Here is a 22,425-nt window from a genome sequence, read left to right as displayed (position 1 = left end):
CGTTTAGTAGTTGTCGGAAACTACGCTGCATTAGGCCTACAAATTGGGTATGGGGTGTAGAGAGAGGGTGTGTTACACTCCAAGGTGTTCCCCAGGTTGCCTTTCCTGAGCTTCGATCTTCATGCTCTCGTTTAGTAGTTGTCGGAAACTACGCTGCATTAGGCCTACAAATTGGGTATGGGGTGTAGAGAGAGGGTTTGTTACACTCCAAGGTGTTCCCCAGGTTGCCTTTCCTGAGCTTCGATCTTCCGGCTCTCGTTTAGTAGTTGTTGGAAACTACGCTGCATTAGGCCTTCAAATTGGGTATGGGGTGTAGCGAGAGGGTGTGTTACACTCCAAGGTGTTCCCCAGGTTGCCTTTCCTGAGCTTCGATCTTCCGGCTCTCGTTTAGTAGTTCTTGGAAACTACACTGCATTAGACCTTCAAATTGGGTATGGGGTGTAGAGAGAGGGTGTGTTACACTCTAAGGTGTTCCCCAGGTTTCCTTGCCATTGCTTCGGTCTTCCGACTCTCGTTTAGTAGTTGTAGAAAAGTACACTGCATTAGGCCATACAAAATGGGTATGGGGTGGAGAGAGATGGTGTGTTACACTCCAAGGTGTTCCCCAGGTTGCCTTTCCTGAGCTTCTATCTTCAGGCTCTCATTAAATTGTGGTTAAATGGAACAACTGCATTTGGCGTACTAGTTGGTTTGGGGCCTACTATCGGTGTCTGCCACTCCTTGCTGTTCTCCTCCACTGAACAAAGCTGTGCCGCCTGTTTACTACGGTTGCCAATTTTGAACTGCATTTCGACTACTTACTGATTTGGCCCTACTCTCTGTGTCAGCCTCTCATTCCAGTTGTCCTCCACTGCAATGCCCCCTGGTTATTCCTGTGTTACCAATTTTGAACTGCATTTAGCCCACTTTCTTCTTTGGGCCTATATCTGTGTTTCCACTTCATCGTGCCCATTGCCCAGCCAGTGATAGATGAGTCTGCTGGTACATTGACCCATAACGCAACATTCCCCGTGCACGCTACACAACAACATTGTGACCCTGCTGAAAGTCAGGTTGCTCTTCCCGCATACCATACCACCTTACACGGGGACAAAGAGGAAGGTGCAGATGAAAGTGCAGGTTCCTTCATCAGGTGGGGGGAGGAATACTAGTTGGCGACGTCACTGGCACAGGGCCTCTCATAGTACGCAAAAGTGTTGCTGCCGGTGGGAGGCGCCCCCGCCGTGCAAACACACCGCTGTACTTTGAGGGGCCCTGTGCCAGTGCCAATGCCAACGAGTGGGCCCCCCCTGCTTGCTCAGGTTCACAGCACTTGCAAAGTTGAAATACTTACCTCTCCCTGCTCCACTGCCGTGACGTGGTCCAGATTTCCTGGGCCCACTAATTACTTGAACCAGCCCTACCCCCCACAACTTTAGCCAAATGACCTCCAATTTCAAATGCCTTCCAATTATTATAAGGTAAATTACGCTTGACAAGCTTCATTAAGAAGAATGGATGGTTTTGACATTAAAATGGGCACTCTAGGTGTTTTCCTGGCCCCCACTCACTGCCGACTATGCTGCCCCATTGACTTGCATTGGGTTTCGTGTTTCGGTCGATCCCGACTTTACGTCATAATCGGCCGATTTCACTCGACCCGACTTTGGACATAGTCGGGTTTCGCAAAACCCGGCTCGACTCTAAAAAGGTCAAGGTCGCTCAACTCTAGTAGATACTAATTATTATCCATTTTTCGTATAAAAATTATACCTATAGTGATAAGTTTCATACAAAATATATGTAAGCCAAGTCCAGGCTGAAAGACAATTTGACTGTTCTGTCCCCACATAATGAGAATAAAGGTATAACTGGCTGTTAGATGCTGTGAGACTTTCCTACCTTCGTTTCCAAGAAATTGAAGACTTCACAAGCCTAGAAATGTGTGCTCACAGCAATGAGATGAACAGCAAAATGGCTAATGAGAGGAGGGAGGCAGGAAGACAAGTAGAAGCCACTCCCAGTTTGAATTAACTTAATTGACAGCAACATAAGTGACCAGTAACAACACTGAACAATAGATATCAGCATAACATTTGTAGCTGAATGAACTTTAGTTTCTGAAACCAAGTAAAGTCTTCCCACAGTGGAGGTATATGTGAAGGTACAATTGTACCTATGCAGCCTGTTAAGGTTGTAAAATTATGCAGCCTGACAAGGGTTAAAAGATTTTTCTGTATTTTCATGACTGTTAAAATTGTGCATTCACACTGAAGGCATCAAAACTATGAATTAACACATGTGGAATTATATACTTAACAAAAAAGTGTGAAACAATCGAAAATATGTCTTATATTCTAGGTTCTTCAAAGTAGCCACCTTTTGCTTTGATGACTGCTTTGCACACTCTTGGCATTCTCTTGATGAGCTTCAAGAGGTGTTCACCGGGAATGGTCTTCCAACAATCTTGAAGGAGTTCCCAGAGATGCTTAGCACTTGTTGGTCCTTTTGCCTTCACTCTGCGGTCCAGCTCACCCCAAACCATCTCGATTGGGTTCAGGTCTGGTGACTGTGGAGGCCAGGTCATCTGGTGTAGCACCCCATCACTCTCCTTCTTGGTCATATAGCCCTTACACAGCCTGGAGGTGTGTTTGGGGTCATTGTCCTGTTGAAAAATAAATGATGGTCCAACTAAACGCAAACCTGATGGAATAGCATGCCGCTGCAAGATGCTGTGGTAGCCATGCTGGTTCAGTATGCCTTCAATTTTGAATAAATCCCCAACAATGTCACCAGCTAAGCACCTCCACACCATCACACCTCCTCTTCCATGCTTCACGGTGGGAACCAGGCATGTAGAGTCCATCCGTTCACCTTTTCTTCGTCGCACAAAGACATGGTGGTTGGAATCAAAGATCTCAAATTTGGACTCATCAGACCAAAGCACAGATTTCCACTGGTCTAATGTCCATTCCTTGTGTTCTTTAGCCTAAACAAGTCTCTTCTGCTTGTTGCCTGTCCTTAGCAGTGGTTTTCTAGCAGCTATTTTACCATGAAGGCCTGCTGCACAAAGTCTCCTCTTAACAGTTGTTGTAGAGATGTGTCTGCTGCTAGAACTCTGTGTGGCATTGACCTGGTCTCTAATCTGAGTTTCTGTTAACCTGCGATTTGTGAGGCTGGTGACTCGGATAAACTTATCCTCAGAAGCAGAGGTGACTCTTGGTCTTCCTTTCCTGGGGCGGTCCTCATGTGAGCCAGTTTCTTTGTAACGCTTGATGGTTTTTGCCACTGCACTTGGGGACACTTTCAAAGTTTTCCCAATTTTTCGGACTGACTGACCTTCATTTCTTAAAGTAATGATGGCTACTCATTTTTCTTTACTTAGCTGCTTTTTTCTTGCCATAATACAAATTCTAACAGTCTATTCAGTAGGACTATCAGCTGTGTATCCCCCAGACTTCTGTACAACACAACTGATGACCCCAACACCATTTATAAGGCAAGAAATCCCACTTATTAAACCTGACAGGGCACACCTGTGAAGTGAAAACCATTCCCGGTGACTACCTCTTGAAGCTCATCAAGAGAATGCCAAGAGTGTGCAAAGCAGTAATCAAAGCAAAAGGTAGCTACTTTGAAGAACCTAGAATATAAGACATAATTTCAGTTGTTTCACACATTTTTGTTAAGTATATAATTCCACACGTGTTAATTTATAGTTTTGATGCCTTCAGTGTGAATGTACAATTTTCATAGTCATGAAAATACAGAAAAATCTTGTGTGACCAAACTTTGGTCTGTACTGTATATGGATGATAAATTCACCCCATTAATATTTCTATTTGAAAACAAGAAGGCGGCAGCATCCAAACATGCATAAGAACAGAGGCATACGTACAGGTTGGGCAGATACACATTATAGAGAAGTCTTTGTGATGAGCCAGCCATATAGGTGGTCCATACACGTTAGATGACTCTTGGCTGTACAATCATTCAGCTGGCAGCTTCCAGTCCCGACTCCCCCATACACAGGAAGCACCACCCCTCTGAGCGCTCCTCTGTGCTCTATGAGACAGGATCAGCAGCTGGATCCAAAAGGATGGAGTCACTGAATTCCAACCGTCCCATCCTCAAGACACCCAACATATTCTATCTGGGGACATTCGAGAGGCCCCAGCGCACTATAGATGGTCAGCAGAACACATCAAAATCAGCTGGTTACAATGACTTATTTAAGGTGTATGGGAGGAATTAAAGCTCGGCCGACCCAAGTGTGCAAGAAAATGTAGGAGTTGGGAGAATGGCGGCGTACCAAATGAACCTCAGGCTGGTAGGTGTCTAATGACCATGGGCACCTTTACACCTCGGCTTACAAAAAGTAACTGCAAAATTATTGCTATTAGTGCATCTGGTAAGTAGAATTACCTTTCCTTGACAGTAGGTATAAATAAAACAAAAAAAAACAACAAAATGTAAACCTATTTTAAGGCTCAAACACATATCAATGCAGTTTGTGAGGAACCTGCATAGCTGACTGCATTTGGAGTCCCTATGCGACAATTATTTTGGGGCAGTAAGCATATGAGACACCCATTCCGCCCCTAAAATAAATGCTGAGAATTAACCGCCAATGTACAGTAATGGCCTAAAGATATTGATGTGTGCTGTATAACAGAGCCAGGTAAACTAGCCATGCAATAAGGGTTACAGATCCTACTCTTAATATTTCAGAATTTTTTTAAATATTTTTGTTCAATAATATCACATTAATGTAAGAATATTAATATAAAGGAGCATTCTGAACAGACAGCAATACAGCACCTGTGAGAGAGCGGGTGTTTTAGTTAAGACCCCATCTAATTTGAACGGTTGGCTCTTCGCGGCTCTTGAAGACATGAATTCATCCTATAAGCTCCATCCAGCTGATATACACGATGATGGATTTGAGTTATTAACTGATCAGGAAGAGATGGATGGTCGTCTGCTCCCGCTAATCTACATCATCATCTTGATTCATTTAAAGATAGGCCGTGCACTTAACAAGAGCAGTTAAGGTTCCGATAGAATCAGCCGTCTAATCTGAACCGCTGCGCTGAGCCCAAATCAATCAATACATTCACTTGTACGGGAAAAGAACTGTTAAGTACTAACAACTGCAGCCATTAATATTATTTAACACAACGTCCAAAGTTTTTAATAAGAGTCGAGAAGAGGCAAGTATTTTCTGCCGGATCAGATACCGCTGTATAAAAACATTTCAGTTCCGATGTATCCTCCTCAATGAGATGTGCTTTTAACCTCCATTATCTCAGAAAAACAAAACACTGCTCTCCACAGGGAGAACCCCTTCCAATTTTGTCTTCTATTTTTCTATTTAAACAGCGTTACAAAGGAAATCAATGCAGATAATTGCAAGAAAAAGCGGATCGGGCAATTTTTCACATGTATCAAAGAACAGAACTGAAAAGACTATGGAGTTTTAGTGACCAAGACTGTGTGGGACATGTAGCGTACCGGACATACATTTCCACTCAAGTCTACACTAATTATTCTTAGATATTATATGCAACCTTATATGCTGAATATACAAAACTCATTAACCACTTTTAAGCCAGCCATAACTAATTGCCTTATTTCTAAAACTTAACCTTACGTAGTGAATCCAGCACTTAATGGGATAAGCGTGTAATGTGGATTTCATGGGCTTCACTGCTGGTGAGATAAACTGGTTTGGAGGCTAAAGCCCCAATTTCCTAATCACCAGCAAGACCATCGTGGGAAGATTATTTGGAATGACAGTCAAGCATACATCCTGACGAACATCGGCACACGCCGTGTTTCCATAACCTCCATAGAGTTTTATGGAGATGAATGCCCTATTGCAGCGCCATACCATTCTTCCTCATGTCATCTTCCAGAAAACCAGGACTGGTCTTATCCTGTGTAACACTTGTTGGGAATGTCTGTGACCTTGGAGAGCACTTGTCTGGGAGCCGCAGTGAAATACTGTACAATATAGTCCCTGGATATAAAGAACACATCATTTTACCTGCAAGTATGACTCAAGTCCTTGTCGCCTCTGCTCCAGCACTTTAGGGATCCAGTTCCTTACATGCTTTGAGGGCATCTCTGGAGTTTTAATACTTTTCTTCAGCTGTAGAAAAGATTACATGCTTTTAACATCACCCATCAATTAGCACTAACCCTTTCTTTAACCCCTTCATGACCCAGCCTATTTTGACCTTAATGACCTGGCCGTTTTTTGCAATTCTGACCAGTGTCCCTTTATGAGGTAATAACTCAGGAACGCTTCAACGGATCCTAGCGGTTCTGAGATTGTTTTTTCGTGACATATTGGGCTTCGTGTTAGTAGTAAATTTAGGTCAATAAATTCTGCGTTTATTTGTGATAAAAACGGAAATTTGGCGAAAATTTTGAGAATTTCGCAATTTTCACATTTTGAATTTTTATTCTGTTAAACCAGAGAGTTATGTGACACAAAATAGTTAATAAATTACATTTCCCACATGTCTACTTTACATCAGCACAATTTTGACAACAAATTTTTTTTTTGCTAGGAAGTTATAAGGGTTAAAATTTGACCAGCTATTTCTCATTTTTACAATGAAATTTACAAAACCATTTTTTTAGGGACCACCTCACATTTGAAGTCAGTTTGAGGGGTCTGTATGGCTGAAAATACCCAAAAGTGACACCATTCTAAAAACTGCACCCCTCAAGGTGCACAAAACCACATTCAAAAAGTTTATTAACCCTTCAGGTGCTTCACAGCAGAAGCAACATGGAAGGAAAAAATGAACATTTAACTTTTTAGTCACAAAAATGATCTTTTAGCAACAATTTTTTTATTTTCCCAATGGTAAAAGGAGAAACTGAACCACGAAAGTTGTTGTCCAATTTGTCCTGAGTACGCGGATACCTCATATGTGGGGGTAAACCACTGTTTGGGCGCACGGCAGGGCTTGGAAGGGAAGGAGCGCCATTTGACTTTTTGAATGAAAAATTGGCTCCACTCTTTAGCGGACACCATGTTGCGTTTGGAGAGCCCCCGTGTGCCTAAAAATCGGAGCTCCCCCACAAGTGACCCCATTCTGGAAATTAGACGCCCCAAGGAACTTATCTAGATGCATAGTGAGCACTTTAAACCCTCAGGTGCTTCACAAATTGATCCGTAAAAATGAAAAAGTACTTTTTTTTCACAAAAAAATTCTTTTAGCCTCAATTTTTTCATTTTCACAAGGGCAACAGGATAAAATGGATCCTAAAATTTGTTGGCCAATTTTTCCCGAGTACGCAGATACCTCATATGTGGGGGTAAACCACTGTTTGGGCACACGGCAGGGCTCGGAAGGGAAGGAGCGCCATTTGACTTTTTGAATGAAAAATTGGCTCCAATTGTTAGCGGACACCATGTCGCGTTTGGAGAGCCACTGTGTGCCTAAACATTGGAGCTCCCCCACAAGTGACCCCATTTTGGAAACTAGACCCCCCCAAGGAACTTATCTAGATGCATATTGAGCACTTTAAACCCCAAGGTGCTTCACAGAAGTTTATAACGCAAAGCCATGAAAAAAAAAAAAAAAATTCTTTTCTCAAAAATGATTTTTTAGCCCGCAATTTTTTATTTTCCCAAGGCTAACAGGAGAAATTTGACCCCAAAAGTTGTTGTCCAGTTTCTCCTGAGTACGCTGATACCCCATATGTGGGGGTAAACCACTGTTTGGGCACATGCCGGGGCTCGGAAGTGAAGTAGTGACGTTTTGAAATGCAGACTTTGATGGAATGGTCTGCGGGCGTCACGTTGGGTTTGCAGAGCCTCTGATGTGGCTAAACAGTAGAAACCCCCCACAAGTGACCCCATTTTGGAAACTAGACCCCCCAAGGAACTTATCTAGATATGTGGTGAGCACTATGAACCCCCAAGTGCTTCACAGACGTTTACAACGCAGAGCCGTGAAAATAAAAAATCATTTTTCTTTCCTCAAAAATGATGTTTTAGCAAGCAATTTTTTTATTTTCACAAGGGTAACAGGAGAAATTGGACCCCAATAATTGTTGTGCAGTTTGTCCTGAGTATGCTGGTACCCCATATGTGGGGGTAAACCACTGTTTGGGAACACGTCGGGGCTCGGAAGTGAGGGAGCACCATTTGACTTTTTGAATACAAAATTGGCTGGAAACAATGGTGGCGCCATGTTGCGTTTGGAGATCCCTGATGTGCCTAAACAGTGGAAACCCCTCAATTCTACCTCCAACACTAACCCCAACACACCCCTAACCCTAATCCCAACTGTAGCCATAACCCTAATCACAACCCTAACCACAACCCTAATTCCAACCCTAACCCTAAGGCTATGTGCACACGTTCAGGATTTCTTGCAGAAAATTCCTGAGAATTCTGGACATTTTCTGCAAGAAATTCGCAAGAAAACCTCATGCGTTTTTGCCGCAATTTTGCTGCGGTTTTGACGCGTTTTTGCCGCGTTTTTGACGCGTTTTTTTCCGGACACTTCCAAATGCATTATGGAGTGGGAAATCCGCAAAAAAAAAACGGAAAATTAATGAACATGCTGCGTTTTTTGCCGCGATGTGTTTTTTTCGCGGAAAAAAACGCATCATGTGCACAAAACATGCGGAATTCATTCTAAATGATGGGATGCTTATTGTATGCGTTTTTTTTTTGCGGTTTTATAGCGTTTTTATCGGGAAAAAACGCGAAAAAAACGCAACGTGTGCACACAGCCTAAGGCTATGTGCCCACGTTGCGGATTCGTGTGAGATTTTTCAGCACCATTTTTGAAAAATCCGTGGGTAAAAGGCACAGCATTTTACCTGTGGATTTACCGCGGATTTCCAGTGTTTTTTGTGCGGATTTCACCTGCGGATTCCTATTGAGGAACAGGTGTAAAACGCTGCGGAATCCGCACAAAGAATTGACATGCTGCGGAAAATACAACGCAGCGTTTCCGCGCGGTATTTTCCGCACCATGGGCACAGCGGATTTGGTTTTCCATATGTTTACTTGGTACTGTAAACCTGATGGAACACTGCTGCGAATCCGCAGTGGCCAATCCGCTGCGGATCCGCAGCCAAATCCGCACAGTGTGCACATAGCCTAATTCTAAAGGTATGTGCACACACTGCGGAAAAAGCTGCGGATCCGCAGCAGTTTCCCATGAGTTTACAGTTCAATGTAAACCTATGGGAAACAAAAATCGCTGTACACATGCTGCGGAAAAACTGCACGGAAACGCAGGGGTTTACATTCCGCAGCATGTCACTTCTTTCTGCGGATTTTGCAGCGGTTTTACAACTACTCCAATAGTAAACTGCAGTTGTAAAACCGCAGCGAAATGCGCAGAAAAACCGCGGTAAATCCGCGATAAATCTGCAGCGGTTTAGCACAGAAAAATCCGCAGAGGACCAGAATACGTGTGCACATACTGAAACCCTAACCCTAGTTCTTACCCTAACCTTAGTGGAAGAAAAAAAAAATTTCTTTATTTTATTATTGTCCCTACCTATGGGGGTGACATATTTTTATCACAGTGATGAAAATGCACTTGAAACGAATCTGCTGGCCGGCAGATTCGGCGGGCGCACTGCGCATGCGCCCGCCATTTTGGCAGATGGCGGCGCCCATGGAGAAGACGGACTGACCCCGGGAGGCTCGGTAAGTATGATGGGGTGGGGGGGAGCATGGGGGGTGGATCGGAGCGCAGGGGGGGGTTGATCGGAGTGCAGGGGGGATGGATTGGAGCACGGGGGGGTGGATCGGAGCGCAGGGGGGGTTGATCGGAGTGCAGGGGGGTGGATTGGAGCACGGGGGTGGGATTGGAGCACGGGGGTGAGCGGACAGGAGGACGGAGGGGAGTGGAGCTGTGTACCGGACTGATCGGAGGACTGGGGGGGGGGGGGGGGGAAATCGGTGGCGGTGGGGGGGTGCAGACCAGTGTTTCCAGCCATGGCCGATGATATTGCAGCATTGGCCATGGCTGGATTGTAATATTTCACCAGTTTTAATAGGTGAAATGTTACAAATCGCTCTGATTGGCAGTTTCACTTTCAACAGCCAATCAGAGCGATCGTAGCCACTACCACTCCCCCTGTACCTGCAGATCGAGTGAAATGGGAGTTAACCCTTTCACCCGATCTGCAGGGACGTGATCATTCTGTGACACAGCATATGCATCACAGGTCGGATTGGCACCGACTTTCATGCCGCATACGCTGTGTCACAGGTCAGGAAGGGGTTAAAAAGAAAAGTTGCAAAAAAAAAAAAAAGGGAATTTTAGAAAAAGGAATCTATAAATGGCAATTCCCTACTATAATTCTTATTAACTAAATCAATAGCAGAGGTTAAAAAAATACAGCAGGTCTGCTGTGGTGAACCTAAATTCATGGCAGGTTCAAGCCAGCCAGGAAACAGATTGTTTAACTACATCCTACTAATACAGTGGCATGTAAAAGTCTCGGCACCCCTGGTCAAAGTTACTGTTCTTGTGAACAGTTAAGAAAGATGAAGATTAAATGGTCTCTAAGAGTCCTAAAGTTGAAGATGACACATTTCTGTTGCATAAATACATCTTCTTTTTTTTTTTTTTTAACTCAAATAAATTTTTATTGAGAATAACAAGGCAATTAACATATTTCATTTACATTTTCAATACAGAGTATTTTCCCCCCCTCCCCCTTCAAACAACCCCCTTCGGTCCCAAAGCCCCCCTCCCCCACCCCACAAAGCAGCTCATCTTGTTAATTACTACCATCATTAAAACAATAGAGTATCTAATCCCTCAACCACTCGTATAAGCCACACTTCACATTACTATCCCATAGCAATCCATGGAGACCACATTTTATTGAACGTTTCAGTTTTCCCTTTCTTCTTATAAATCCCTTTTTCTAGTGTCAGGCCCTGTTTCACATACTGGAGGAACTCTCCTCTTGACGGCGGCTCTTCCCTAATCCAGTTTCTAGCTATCACCTTCCTAGCCATGTATAACAATCTGGCTATAGCTATCTTTAGGTGTTTATCCACCCCAATCTCATCCACGCATCCCAACAAACAGACAACTGGATCCCTTGGCACCGTGCATCCATACGCACCTTCCATACGACTCAAAACTACCACCCAGAAGGCAGCCAACCTCGGACATGTCCACATCATATGGAAAATGTCTGCATCCGTAGACCTACACCTCGGACATTCAGAGTCATTACGCAATCCTGCCTTATAAAGCACCATCGGAGACCTATAAACTCTGTGTATCACATAAAGCTGTGACAGTCTATACGGTTCACTCAGCGACAATTTTGGGATCCATTCCAACACCGACTCCCAAGTCTCGTTATCCATTGGGCCCAGATCCCTTTCCCATTTAGCTCTTGCCATTATTGGAAACCCCAATAGGAAAGTGTGCAACAGATCCCTGTACAGAGTGGATATGACTCCTCCAGTCGTCCCATCATTACACACATACTCCAATACTATATCCCTTTGAATCCTAATACCTCCGTTCCTACTCTGAGCTCCAAAGGCATGCCTCATCCGCAAATACTGATACTCCCCTGCAGTCCCAAGGACAAATTCCGCCTGCAATTGGGAAAATGATTTCAGTTCACCTTGTTCAATTATTTGATACACATACTGAATCCCTTTGCCCAACCATTCTATCAATACCCCTAATGCCTCAAATTCTTTCATATTGTTATTATGCCATAACGGCGAGTATCTAGTCAAGTCCGTGATCCCACGTACATGCCTCAATCTACTCCACAGCTTGCGTATCAACAGCAAAGTCGGGTATAGCTTCCCCAAACTCTCCAAGGATCCATCCTCCAAACATTGCACCACTGGCCTTCTTTTTGTCACCACCTCCATCAACCGCTGTACTGCTCCAGATGACCCCTCATGCGCCCAGCCCCTTAGATGCTGACTCTGGGCTGCAAGGAAGTACAACTCAGGGTTAGGCAATGCCAGACCCCCATCATCCTTGGGTCGCTGAAGTGTCTCCAGTTTAATACGCGGATGTTGCCTCCCCCAAATTAAATTCCTAAACAGAGAGTTGATCTGTCTAAATTTCCCACGTGGTATCCAGACCGATGCATTGTGGAGAATATACAGTATTTTCGGCATCAGAATCATTTTGATAAGATTCACCCTACCTACCACAGACAAATGCAACTTAAGCCATGCATCCGCTTTTGCCTTGAGGGCACCCAAGATTGTAGTCAGATTCTCATGTATATAGTCAGTGACCGGCATAGATGCCCATATTCCAAGGTACTTAAATTTACTCGTCACCCCCAGTCGCCCATCCTCCAATGGTTCCCCATCCACATCGTCCACCTTAAACAAGATAGACTTACTCCAGTTTATCCTAAGCCCCGACACTGATCCAAATCGTTCAATAATCCCAATGGCTCCCTCCAAAGATGCAACTGGATCAGCCAGAAACAACAAAATGTCGTCCGCATACAACGCCACCCTTTCTTCAATCACCCCATATTTAAATCCCGTCATCTCATCAGACCGTCGAAGCGTAGCAGCCAGCGGCTCCACTGCTAGAGCAAACAAAAGGGGGGAAAGCGGACACCCCTGCCTCGTCCCTCTAGCCAATTGTATGGTCCGTGACAACTCTCCATTTACCCTAACCCTAGCCATCGGCATCGAGTACATTAATTGAATCCAGGATATGAACTGCGGTCCAAACCCCATTCTTCGCAACACCTGCCAGAGATACCCCCACTCCACACTATCGAACGCCTTGTGAGCATCTAAAGATGCAATAACTCTCTGGCCACAGTTATCAGCTCTGAGTTGCAAGTTCACATACAGTCTTCGCAAGTTGATCGCAGTTGACCTATCAGGCATAAAGCCAGATTGATCTGAGTGTACCAGGCCAGAAATAACACTTGTCAACCTCATCGCCAACACCTTAGCCAGGAGTTTAATGTCAATAGTAAGTAAAGAAATTGGTCGGTATGAGTCCGGCTGTGTCAGGTCTTTCCCCTCCTTTGGAATCACCACTATTGTGGCCTCCCGCATAGATGCCGGCAGCCTTCCGCCAATCCTAGCCTCCTCCAAGACCACCTTCAATTTAGGGATCAACACTTCCCCCAAGTTTTTATAAATTTCAGCAGGAAATCCGTCTACGCCAGGCGCCTTCCCATTAGCCATCGACTGCAATGCCCGTCCCAGTTCCTCCTCCGTAATGGGAGCCTCCAAATCCTCCCTATCCCTGTCACTCAGCCTCGGGAGCTCCAACTCCTCAAGGAACGCCACAGTGTCCTCCATTGACCCATCTACCCGAGAGGAGTATAAGTCTGCGTAAAAATCTGCAAAAGTCTCCAAAATCTCTGAAGTCTCCGAAACAGCAACACCACTCCCAGTCACCAGAGAGTGAACAAATGAGGTATTTCTCTGGGCAGATGCCACCAGCGACAGCAAATGACCCACTGATTCACCCTCCTGATAATAGGCCAGATTCATGAATTCCCTCTTCCTTTCAGCCTTACTCAGCAAGACCGCCTCTAGCTGGTTTTGAGCTGCTTTCAACCTCCTCCCAGCCTCCAAAGTACCCATTATTACCATCTCATCCTCAGCCATCCTCAGCCCATCTATCGCCAACCTCTCTACCTCTCTCGATTTCCGCTTACACCTGCTAATATCCCTAAACAACAGCCCTCTCAAGTACGCTTTCATGGCTTCCCACACAGTAAGCACATCTACACTTCCCTCATTTATCTAAAAAAATTCCACCAATTCCTTCTTAATCTTCTCCAAATCTATACTGTGTAGCCAATTAGGGTGAATTTTCCACTCCCTTCTGCTCCCGTTCCGTGTCCCCACTGGTCTAAATTCCACTTCAACTGGACTATGGTCTGAGAGAGCCCTAGGTAAATATCTCACATCCCCCACCATCGTATCTAATAATCGGTTACCCAGTGCCAGATCAATCCTAGACAGCGTACCATGAGCTGGTGAGTAGCATGAATACGCCCTTTCCCCAATATGTCTAACTCTCCATAAATCAACCATGCCCACTTCCCCGACATAAGTCCCAAACGTAGTGGTATGTCCCGCCGTCCTATTCTGGGGGTTTTTGTTCTTGTCCCAAAAGTCATCACATATATTATTAAGGTCACCGATAATTAGTAATGGTAACGGTCCCCAGCGCTCTACCCTCTCCAGCACCTCTCTTATCTTCTTGCTTGAGTATGGGGGCGGAATATACATTGCCACTATACACATCAATACTCCATTCATTTTACATTTCACCACCACATACTGACCATCCAAATCTTCTTTTACCGCTACCTCCTCATATTGCACCCCAACAGGAATCAACACAGACACACCCCTAGAATACGTCGAGAAAGTAGAATGATACGCTTTCTGTATCCAGTGCCTACTCAGTACGTTTACCCTCTCCCGCACTAAATGCGTCTCCAGCAGACATATCATTGAGACCTTCTGCTCTCGGACATACTGCAAACTTGCCGCTCGCCGTGTTTTATCCGCCAGACCTCTCACATTCCAACTCAATATTTTAATACATTCTCCCCCCCTGTGGCTCATCATTTCTCATAATATCCAATTTCCCAAGTATGAGCTGCCCCACCCCTCCCATCCCCCCTACCCCCTACCTCCTCCCAACTCACCCCCCTAACCCCCTAGTGTAACGCATTTTTCCTCTCATCAATAGTGGGGCTCCACTGCCCACTGCGAACACTCTCCCTCACTTAACCCTCTGCATTCGCGTCCCGCTGCCACACTAAACATAATTTCCCCTAACTTTAACTTTATTATAACTTATCATAGCACTTCTATGACATATAAGAAAAATAGCAAACCAATTTACAATATCCGTCATAGCCCTCCTCTCCCACATTTGGTAGACAGTACTGTCTCCTCCGGCCAGTCCTCAACATGGCCTAGCAGAACCCTCAGCAGTTGCTCAACTTTTTTAACCGACGCTAACAAGCGCAAAACTCTCCGCCAACAACAGAGAAACCAATTTCCAGCCAAATCTCGCCGGCATGTCAGTCTCCCACTCCTTTCAACTTTTTCTCATTGGTGTCAAGCCACTGGGTAGCGTCCTCCGGTGTCAGGAAGAAATGTGTCTTATTAAAAGCCACCAGTCTCAGCTTGGCGGGAAACATCACTGAGTACTGCACTCCCAGCTCCCTCAGTCGCCGCTTGACTCCAGTAAACTTCATCCGCTGCTTCTGAACCGCAGCGGAATAATCCGGATAAATGGCGATTTTCTGACCTCCAGCCGTCAGATCTTCCATCTCTCTAGCCTTCCTGAGAATAATGTCTCTGTCCCTGTAGTTCAGTATTTTAGCAAGCATGGTACGGGGATTCGCTCCTGGGGCAGGGGGCTGCGGCGGGACCCTATGAGCTCGTTCAACAGCAAAAACTTTTGTCAACACTGTGCTCCCAATCTTCTCCAGCAGCCAGTTCTCCACAAATTCTGTGGGATTTCTCCCCTCAGTCTTTTCAGGCAGCCCCACTATACGTATATTATTTCTTCTGGATCTATTTTCCAGATCCTCATTTTTGGCAGCGAGTTCGGCTATTGCTTGGGCGAACTTCTTTTCAGCTTTTTGTAATTTCACTATGTGATCTTCTGCCGTGCTCACCCTCTCCTCCACCACTCCTATACGTTTGTCCATTTTCTGCAGAGCCGCATTAATCTGTGCCGTGTCCCCTTTAACTTCCTGCATCTGCTGGGCCAAGGAGTTCAGGGATTGCTGACATAAAGAGATCAGTGTGATAACATCTCTAAGAGTCGGCTCCTCTCCCTGTGATATGGCTTCAGGTCCCCCACTAGCCCCAGCCATGCTGCCTCTCTCCTTCCCCCTCTGTACCTCATGCTGCTCAGCCTTGCTTGCTTCCTCCTGATCAGCTCCAGCTCCAGATCCTGGTTCTGCCTCCTCAGCAGCCTCCACTCTGGCATACTGCTGCAGCTTTGCGGCCACCTCCATGCGCCGCTGACATGCGGCGTTCTCCTTCTCGGCGTCCTCCCTAGCATCGGAGCCATCTTGGCCGGCTCCTGCATCGCTGGTGCCAGCGTCTTTCTGCCGCCTCCTGGTCATCGCTGCCGACTCCGGACCCGCTGCTCCGCACCGCTGCACTCTCCGGACCTTCAGCCAGCCGGATTTAGGTGAGTTTACCCAAAAATCGGGGTTAAAGCAGGATTTTTGTCCTTATGGCAGCAGGAGCACTCTTCCCTGCTTCCACTCACATGGCCAGCTAGGACACGCCCCCCCATAAATATATCTTCATCTTTTACATTTTAAAAATTACAAAAAGGAAAATGGGCAGATGCAAATGTTTTGGCACTCTGCATGGTTAGTGCCTTTAGCATGCGCTTTTTGAGATAGTCTATTGTGGATTTTGATGTGAGTTTAGGATCATTAAACATTTGTAGAAGCCATCCTCTTTTCAACTACAGCTATTTTTACAGATGGTGTTATGTTTGCATCAAGAATTTATTGAAATTTTCATTGAATCCATTCTTCTCTTTACCCGTGAAATATATTCGCTGAGCCATTGTCTGCAACACAACCCAAAGCATCACTGATCCACCCCCATGCTTAATGGTTGTCGAGATGTTCTCTTCCTGAAATTCTGTGCCCTTTTTCTCCACACATCCCTTTGATTATTGTGTCACACAATGCAGCAGGGATTTTGGCCCACTCCTCCATACAGATCTTTCAGGTTTCACGGCAGTCGCTGGGCTTCATTGAGTTCCAGCTTCCTACAAAGATTTTCTGTTGTGTTCAGGTCTGTAAACTGGGTAGGACACTCCGGGACATTGAAATGCTTCTTATGGAGCCACTCCTTAGTTGTCCTAGCTTAGTGTTTCAGGTCTTTGTCATGCTGGAAGACCCAACTACGACCCATTTTCAATGCTCTTACTGAGGGAAGGAGGTTGTTGGCCAAATTCCCGTGATACGTGGCCCCATCCATCCTCCCTTCAGTACAGTACAGTCCTCTTTGCAGAAAAGCACAATCAAAGTATAATGTTTTCCCCACAATGCTTCACAGTTGGGATGGTGCTTTTCAGGTTCATGACCTTCTACCATGCCTCCTTTGGATGATCCAGATGGTCACTAGCAAACTTCAAATGGGCCAGGGCATGAACTGAAGTGAGCAGGGGGACCTTGAGTGCTCTGCAGGATTTTAATCCATGATGGCGTAGTGTGCTACTAACGGTAATGTTTGAGACTGTGGTCCAAGCTCTTTTCAGGTCATTCACCAGGTCCTCACATGTAGTTCTTGGCTGATTCCTGATCTTTCTCAGAATCATCCTTACCCCATGAGGCCAGATCTTGCATGGAGCCCCAGAGTGCAGAGCAGGAGGGCTTCTTAAAGAAAAACAGGTCTGTGACAGGCAGAATTCTTGCTAGTTGGTAGGTGATTAAGTGCTTTTTTCATGCAATAAAATGCAATTTAATTATTTAAAAATCATAGTTACATAGGTTGAAAAAGACCTAGGTCCATCATGGTCAACCCTTCTCCACAAATTGTACATTTCGTCACTAATGTAACTATAACCCGCAATGTTATGTTTATGGAGGAAAACTTCCAGACCCTTTTTAAAAGCTGTTATATTGTCGGCCATTACTACCTCTTGTGGTCGGCATTCCACAGTCTGACTGCTCTAACCGTACAGAACCCTTTCCTGTTTAGCTGTTGGAATCGCCTTTCTTACACCTGTAATTAGTGCCCCCTAGTCCTCAGTATGGTCTGTGGAAGGAATAAGTAATGTGCCAGTGTTTTGTAATGGCCACACATATATTTATACATGTTAATGAGATCTCCTCTGAGGCGTCATTTTTCTAAGCTAAGCAAGCCCATCTTTTCCAACCACGTATCATATGAGAGGCCTTCCATCGCTTGTAATAATCTAGATGCCCATCTTTGAACCAATTCTAACTTTTGAATATCCTTTTTAAAATGTGCAGCCCAAAGCTGGTAATATGTTGGGATTGCGGGATTTTCTCTGTCTTTTTATACATCCTAAAATCTTGTTTGCTTTCGCAGCTGCTGCTTGACATTGAGTACTGCTGCTCAGCTTAGGCTACTTTCACACTAGCGTGGTACGACGTATGTCGCAATGCGTCATTTTGCAGAAAAAATGCATCCTGCAAAGTTGTTTGCAGGATGCGTTTTTTCTCCATAGGCTTGAATTAGCGACTGTTGCGTCGTGTTGTGGCGGATCGTCGGCACCAAAAAACGTTGCTTGTAACATTTTTTGGTGCTTTGTGTCCGCCATTTACGACCGCGCATGCGCGGCCGGAATCCCGCCCCCTCCTCCCCGCAACTCACAATGGGGCAGCGGATGCGTTGTAATAATGCATCCGCTGCCCCCGTTGTGCTGCATTGCCACAGGATGCGTCGGTACGTCGGCCCGACGCACTGCGACGGGCCGACGCTAGTGCGAAAGTAGCCTTACTTGTAACGAGAATACCCAAGTCCTTCTCCTGTTCTATAGTCCCAAGCATACTCCCATTTAATATCAGTCTATGAGAAAACACAGCTGACCGCACCACCGCTCAGAGGAACGAATCACTCCTGCTCACCTGCGATGGGAGTGTGACCGCTGGATCTTGGGTGCTTCAGCCAAAACACATCTCAAAGTCCATCCAATAGAAGAAAACAGAAAAGGCAGCACTCACCGATCCATCACGAGAGGTAACGTCGTCAGGCTTGCCGCACTCTGTACATCTGCACCCCCGGCCGTGAAGAGTTTTATGTAAGACAATAAAGTTACCTCTCGTGATGGATCGGTGAGTGCTGCCTTTTCTGTTTTCTTCTATTGGAGATACTCCCATTTAATGTATATGCAGCAATAGGATTACTCTATCCTAGGTGCATTACTCTAGATTTATCTACATTAAATCTAATTTGCCAAGTGTTTGCCCATTTAGTCATCTTATTCAGATCGTTTTGCAATGTTGTAATATCAAGGTCAGATTTTAATATCCTACATAGTTTGGTGTCGTCAGCAAAGACTGACACTTTATTCTCAATTCTATCCACTAGGTCACTAATAAAGAGTTTAAAAAGAATCCCTGTGGTACCCTACTGCTGACTATATCCCATTTAGAGAACGTACCATTTATGACAACTCTTTGTTTCCTGTCATTTAGCCAATTCTTTACCCATCTGAATATAGTTTCATCCAGTCCTTGCTTCTGTAGCTTAAGTATAAAGCTGTTATGTGGAACTGTATCAAATGCCTTTGCAAAGTCCAGATATATCACATCAGCCCCATTACCAGCATCCACATTTGAACATACCTCCTCATAGAAATCCAACATGTTAGACACGACTTATTCTTCATGAATTCATGCTGGATGTCAGTTAATATATTATTATCTGCAATATATTTCTGCAGGTCACCCCTTATAATGCCCTCAAAAATTTTGCACATTACTGATGTCAGGCTTTCCAGGCGGTAGTTGCCTAGATCCATCTTCTTACCTTTCTTAAATATTGGTACCATGTGAGCCATCCTCCAATCCTGTTGCACCACCCCTGTTACAAGAGAGTCTAAGAATAGGAGATACAGTGGTCTGTCAGTTATTGAGCGCAATTCCCTCAGTATCCATGGATGAATGCCATCTGGGCCAGGGGATTTCTCAATGCTAATTTTGCACAGATGCAGGCATACTTCTTTTTGTGTGAAACTAGTTATATCAGGTTGTGAATTTTGATTTTTGCCTTGTTGAATGATCCCTGTAACAGACAGTTAATTGGTGAACACGGATGAAATGTGCCTGTTTAATATCTCAGCCTTTTCTTCATCCCCTGTAATTATCTTGTTATTGTCATGTTTTAAGGGGCAGATACCATCTATTTTTTTCTTTTCAGCATTGATGTATTTATACAAAATTTGGGGATTTATTTTAATGTTGTTGGAGATTTGTGTCTCTGTAGATAACTTTGCTAGCTTGATTCATTTTTTACATTTCTTATTTAGCTCTTCATACTCCTAAAATGCTATTTCAGTATTCTCGGCTTTCAAGATTTTGAATGCCCTTTGTTTTTGTCTTATTAAACTTTGTATTGTCTTATTTATCCATAATGGTTTCTTTTTATTCCTTGACATTTTATTACCAGAGGGTATAAGTTTTCTGCAAGATTCTAGCGGTATTTACTTAAAAATGCCCCATTTATGTTCAGTATCCTTAGTTACCATGACGTGGTCCCCAGTCTATACGATTAAGCTCTTCCTTTACATTGTTGAAATCAGCTTTCTTAAAGTTCCAGGTTTGGGCATTTTGCCTTTTGAATGTTTGATTAAAAATTACATTGAAACTTACCATGTTATGGACATTGCTTCCCAAACTCTCCCTGACCTGTAGATCTGAAATTGTATCCGTTCCATTTGACAGAACCAGATCCAGCAGATTACTTCCCTTGGTTGGTTCATTGACCAGCTGAGAGAGGTAATAGTCCTGAACTGTGGATAAGAAATTGTACCTTTTAGCAAAACCAGAATGTGATATTCTGGTTCTTATTTTTAGACTCTCTTCTCTTACAGAACTACCGATAAATTTCAGACCTTTCCATTTTTTGTAGGTGGAAAGACTTGCAAGATTGTAGCACTCATTGTGAATCAGTTTCTCCTGCTGTTGTGCAAATGGAACAGACAACAGGTAAAAATGATAGGCAATTAGCAAGACAACCCCTATAAAGAAGTGGTTCTGCAGGTAGTGACCACAGACCATTCCTCTGTTCTCATCCTTTTTGGCCGTTTTGGTCACTTTTGCATTTTGTCATTGCTCTCACCCCTAGAGGTAGCATGAGATGGTGTCTACAACCTACAGAAGTTGCTCAGGTAGTGCAGCTCATCCAGGATGGTCCACATCAATGTGAGCTGTGTCAATAAGGGTGGCTGTGTGTCAGCAGTGTCCAGAGCATGAAACAGATACCAGGAGATATGACAGTACACCAGGAGACATGGGAGAGGACCAAAGGAGGACAACAACCCAGCAGCAGGACTGCTGCCTCATCCTTTGTGCATCAAGGAACAAGAGGAGCAGTGCCAGAGGACTGCAAAAGGACCTCCAGTAGGATACTAACATCCATGTGTCTGCTCAAACTGTCAGAAACAGACTCCATGAGGGTGGTATGAGGGCCCAACATCCTCAAGTGGGTGTTGAGCTTACAGCCCAACACCGTGCATTTGCCAGAGAACACTAAGATTGGCAGATTTGACATCTGCGCCCTTTGCTCTTCACGGATGAGAGCAGGTTCACACTGAGCACATTTGACAGACGTGACAGAGTCTGGAGACACCGTGGAGAATGTTCTTCTCCCTGCAACATCCTCCAGCATAACCGGTTTGGCAGTGGGACAGTAATGTTGTGGGAAGGCATTTCTTTGGAGGGCCGCACAGCCCTCCATGTACTAGCCAGATTTACCCTGACTGCCATGAGATTCTCAGACCTGTTGTGTGACCATATAAAGGTGCAGTGGGCCCTGGGTTCCTTCTGATTCATGACAATGCTAGGCCTCATGTGGCTAAAATGTGTCAGCAGTTCCTACATGATGAAGAATTGATGCTGTCGACTGGCCTGTCCATTCTCCAGACCTGAATCCAGTCAAGCCCATATGGGACATCATGTCTCGCTCCATCCACCAACGCCACATTGCACCACAGGCTGCCCAGGAGTTGACTGATGCTTTAATCCAAGTCTGGGAGGAGATTCCTCAGGAGAACATCCGCCGTCTCATCAGGAGCATGAACAGGCATTGGAGGGAGATTATACAAGCACGTGGAGGCCACACACACTACTGAGCATCATTTCCTTGTCTTGAGGCATTTCCATTGAAGTTGGATCAGCCTGTAATTTGATTTTTCACTTTGATTTTTAGTATCATTTCAAATCCATGCCTCCATGTGATATTAATTTTCATTTACATTGATCATTTTTATGTTTTATTCTCAATGCATTCCACTATGTAATGAATGAAAATTTGTAACTGGAATATTTAATTCAGTGATATCTAGGATGCAGTATTTTAGTGTTCCTTTTATTATTTTGAGCAGTGTACTTATTTTCCCCACTGTATATAGCCACGAACGGTCACAATACCCTTGCTCACCCTTGTCCATTACCATAACCACCTACAGTGGCTATATTAGTATTAGAAAAGGAACATCAGCAATTGAACCAGGTGTCCGGCCATATATGTGAATTGATTAGAATGTAGAATGTAAGCCCAAATAATTACCTGGGGAAGAGGTGGCATCGGGATGTGATTTGGGAAGGAAGCGAGCCAGTGGAGGTAGTTTGCTGCCCTGGGCAATGTTCTGCTGGGAAACTGGCCATTTTGTTGAACCCTGGCATTCGTTTTAATTTCACACAGATCAACTACCTAAACTTTGTTCCAGA

At 44.6% G+C, this 22,425-nt stretch overlaps 1 protein-coding gene across 2 annotated transcripts in view; it reads right to left on the bottom strand.

The window, feature by feature from the left end:
• Positions 1-22,425, bottom strand: part of SNX24 (sorting nexin 24) — a 255,214-nt gene that overhangs the window by 77,210 nt on the left and 155,579 nt on the right. For both annotated transcript variants that reach the window (XM_069753582.1, XM_069753593.1), the window contains one exon: positions 6,029-6,133. In XM_069753582.1, coding sequence (XP_069609683.1) covers positions 6,029-6,133 — 105 coding nt within the window. The remainder of the gene's footprint in view (positions 1-6,028; positions 6,134-22,425) is intronic.

This window comes from Ranitomeya imitator, chromosome 1 (genome assembly GCF_032444005.1).
Source record: "Ranitomeya imitator isolate aRanImi1 chromosome 1, aRanImi1.pri, whole genome shotgun sequence".
Taxonomy (NCBI): Eukaryota; Metazoa; Chordata; class Amphibia; order Anura; family Dendrobatidae; genus Ranitomeya; species Ranitomeya imitator.
This window is presented reverse-complemented; position numbering and strand designations above follow the sequence as displayed.